This window comes from Scardinius erythrophthalmus, assembly GCF_964197995.2.
Source record: "Scardinius erythrophthalmus genome assembly, chromosome: 15".
In the NCBI taxonomy this organism is placed as follows: Eukaryota; Metazoa; Chordata; class Actinopteri; order Cypriniformes; family Leuciscidae; genus Scardinius; species Scardinius erythrophthalmus.
Genome location: NC_138235.1, coordinates 37,045,535 through 37,049,366, shown reverse-complemented (window position 1 = coordinate 37,049,366; position 3,832 = coordinate 37,045,535). Strand labels below are relative to the sequence as shown.

At 35.1% G+C, this 3,832-nt stretch overlaps 1 protein-coding gene across 1 annotated transcript in view; it reads left to right on the top strand.

Moving 5' to 3' along the window:
• The window catches only part of LOC308703234 (beta-catenin-like protein 1), a gene marked incomplete at its 3' end in the record, with an annotated part of 18,632 nt that extends 17,901 nt beyond the window's left edge, over positions 1 to 731 (top strand). The window contains exon 10 of the mRNA XM_081386555.1: positions 717 to 731. Coding sequence (XP_081242681.1) covers positions 717 to 731 — 15 coding nt within the window. The remainder of the gene's footprint in view (positions 1 to 716) is intronic.
• Between the last annotated feature and the right edge of the window lie 3,101 nt (positions 732 to 3,832).

The window sequence follows — 3,832 nt, the reverse complement described above, 5'->3', positions numbered from 1 at the left end:
AGAATGTCAGACGAAGTATATATATAAATATATGTCATTTGAAAGGATTATAATGATATAATGTCATTTTAGTGGAATATATAAATGCATTTTGGTAGAGTAGGTTTGATTATAAAGGGCTCTGAAGTTCATGAGGACAATGTTTGATAAGCTCTTCATTTTATAAGTGTGTAATTTAATGCAAATTGAGCTTTTGCATGTAGATTTTTCTGGGATTTGCTTTATTCTGTTTTCTGAAGGCAGCTTTTTGTCTTTTGGTTGAATGTGTGTTTTGTCTATTTGGACAGAGACATAGCTGTGTAAATCATAAATGTGCATGTGTATGAGTTCTAGTTTTGTGTGATTTGATGTTTGTTTTATGATTTTGATCTTTTGTGAGGTCGAGTTGTCTGGGACAATTCTTATGACCGGATCAAGTGCTTTGGTGAGTGTGATTCGTGTTTATGTGGTTGTACAATAGCAATATTTTTGTAATAGGGCTTTTCTGCATAATTGGTTTACCTGTTTACTTTATATAAACCACTTTAAAAGTGGCCAGCAGCGAAACGAACGTGTGTAGACTTTTAAAATTAAGTACAAATAAAATCTGATTTTGAACTTAAGTCCATTTAAATTGACTCGGGAATTATGTTTTTAAATTCCAGTTGCAGTGTTTTTAGTTATAAAGGTTTGAAGTTTAAGATGTGTATTTGTTGAGCACTGATTCATGGTTTCAGCAGCAGAAGGGATGATGATGATGTTTGTGATGTCAATATTATAGATTATCATATTGATGGATTGTCTTTGTTCTGACAACATGAATAAACCTTTTGAGCTAAAATCACTCGTGATCTTGCAGAATATTTTTTCTTAACATCTGATGAGATGCTGTAACTGCTCTCAATGCTCTTCTATAAGATAATTTTAATGGTTTAAATCAGGATAAACCTACTTGACATTTAATTTAGGTTTAAAAGGCAGTATAAAGATGCTTATTCTGAGAGAACATTTACATCAAAATCGATGATCCAATGCTGGTTTTGTTATCCATGTCGTTCCAAACAGTCATGTTTGTTTCAAGTATTTTTAACTAAACATTAATTATGTTTTATTATCTTTAGCTATTTCTGGAATAACACATCATACTGCTCATACTCGTCTAGCATACAGTGTAAGTGCAAATGTGTGTATAAACTAAGCTATCAGGCTAATAAGGTAATTAACTATGCTATGCTAGCACATAAAATAACAAATACAGAGATTATTGGTCATTATAACATAGTTAAACAGCATTTATCATAACATTTTGTAGGAACTGTAATCAGTTAATAATAATCTAATCTATTAAAAGTAATTTTGGGGTCCGGGGTCCTAATGGAGACCCGATTTCGAGGAGGACCTGATTTGTTGTCTTTCAATGTAAACGCGCTAGACGGACGAGCTTTTCCAGGTTAAAAGTAGTTCAGCTTAAAAAAAAAAAAACATCTCGAGAACTTGACTTGCACATGTAGGTGACCTTGCGTCTCGTGTTTTAAACAGAGAAATGTGAGAAAATGCTAAAAGTGAGACAATTTAACACATAATTGCTTTAAAAAAATGCAAAATAACTATTTATAGTGACAATGTTGCATAAGTTTATTGTTGCATACAGTTACACACTACTTTTTACAAAATAGTAAGCATTAAACAGTGTATGTAAAGTGTAAACAGCCTTTGAAAATGGTATTATGTAGCTGAAACAGTAAGCACATTAAGGACCAGCAGATGGCGCTCTTATCAAACACTCATCTGGCACCCTTGCTAATAATAATAATCAGATGGAAATATAAAGTTGTTTTATATATCCATGTGACCTCACAGTCCAGTACAACCAGAGTCAGGTTGATTTAGTCAGCGAATGATTAACTTGCAGGTGCAAATAATTACCCTCATTAAAACTGGACCATTAATAAACCTCACAATGCTAATTTCTCTGTGCCGAGTAATGGCTAATTTGAATTTCCCTCTGGGTTTTAATATGCGGTTATGAGGACTCAGGGAATCTCGCGAAGGGCCGGTGCTGTTCTCTCCTCTACAGAACCTGCTGATGGAGGAGTTTAATACAGACAGAGAAAAACAACATGAACATCAGCGAACACACACTCAGTCTGCGCTCATGTTTGCTGATAAATCATGTTTGTCCTGTGAAACATCTGACCTCTGACCTCGAGTCACTAGACACCTTCATCCTGCAGAGGTGAGACTGAACCTCTCTCTCTCTCTCTCTCTCTCTCTCTCTCTCTCTCTCTCTCTCTCTCTCTCTCTCTCTCTCTCTCTCTCTCTCTCTCTCTCTTTGGAGTTCTTCTCCAACTCATTCCCCATCCATTCCTCAGTCTTCCAGAAGTGCATGTTGAAACAACATGAGATCTATGTCGTGGAGGAATCATTTTATTCTGTTTTGTCTCTTTAATGGCTTTAATGAGTCCAAGTATTATTTCACTCAATGGCGCGTGTCTTGACTGGAGTTCACACTCTCACCGCTTGGTGGCGCTATTGAGTCACTGCTGCTTTTGCACCATATAAAACATCTCAGTGTCATTCAGTCTCAGGTCAAAGTTGAGCACACACACACATTTACTCTACATTAAACACCACAATTTCCATTTCACGACTCATTTACAATCAAATGCATCCTAAACGACCCTGGTATCATTCATATATCATCCGGGCCGTACAGTATATCTGCTCAAGGTAGAACCTAAAATAATGAGATCTATAACGTATATTTCATACTTTTGGTTCACTGACAGGCTGCACAAATCATTTATAGTCTCCCGCTCACACAGAGCAGTATATCAGAGGATGTTGTGAAATGATCCAATAGAAACATGCTATATATATATACAGTCAAACCAACATGTATTCAGACACTTCAACATTTCTCTCATTATCAGTTTATTCGCTATGGTTCAGAAAATTATAATAAATTATGAGTTATGAAATCAGTTGATATGTCACAGGTTTTGTCCGTCCTTCTGTTAGACTGTCTCACTGATGAATTATGATGAATATCGGTCAGCTGTTAAATTTAACTACACAATTACATAATACCAGTTTAGATCAAGCAATCACCAAGCAATGCTTCATTGTGTTCAGTCTGTGTGTGAAAAGAGCATTAGCAATTAAAGACAAAACACTTCAGCAAAACATGATCAGCTCAAAGTGTCGGAATCATTTTTGGTCCCAAATGTTTATAAATGTTATTAGTCACTGTATGAAGAATATTTGGGTGTAATATGTCACAGTTTACTTTATTTTGCTCTCCTCACTTACACAAATGAACTATAGTGTCCTGCACACACTAGTAAAAAATATCAAAAATGATATCTGGTGTATGAATAATGTTTGGTTTGACTAATATATATATATATATATATATATATATATAATATGCAAATATGAATAATCAATTCAATTGATCTGCAATTGGACTGTGGTTTCTTTCATGTGGATGCATGTGAAATTTAAATCACAATTTATTCCTTTCAAAAAGTACCACAATAGGCCTATTGTGATATATGCATTGGCTTACATGCATGAAAATGACATTCAGACATTTTAAATACTTAGAATACCGTGTTATTAACATCATGTTAATGACCTTTCTCGTTTGCTCTGATGATGCCATGGTTTAGTCATTTCTCAGATCATCAGTTCATCAGCGTGAGCAGAATCAGATGATCAGATGCATCATGATTTGCTGATGGGTCGTGGCTTGTGATATTGACAGTGTTTCAGATGTGCAGTGATGTGAAAGCTCAGATTTGTGGAGGGATAATCAGACTTCCACGCTCGCTGATTTCCAGACAAATTA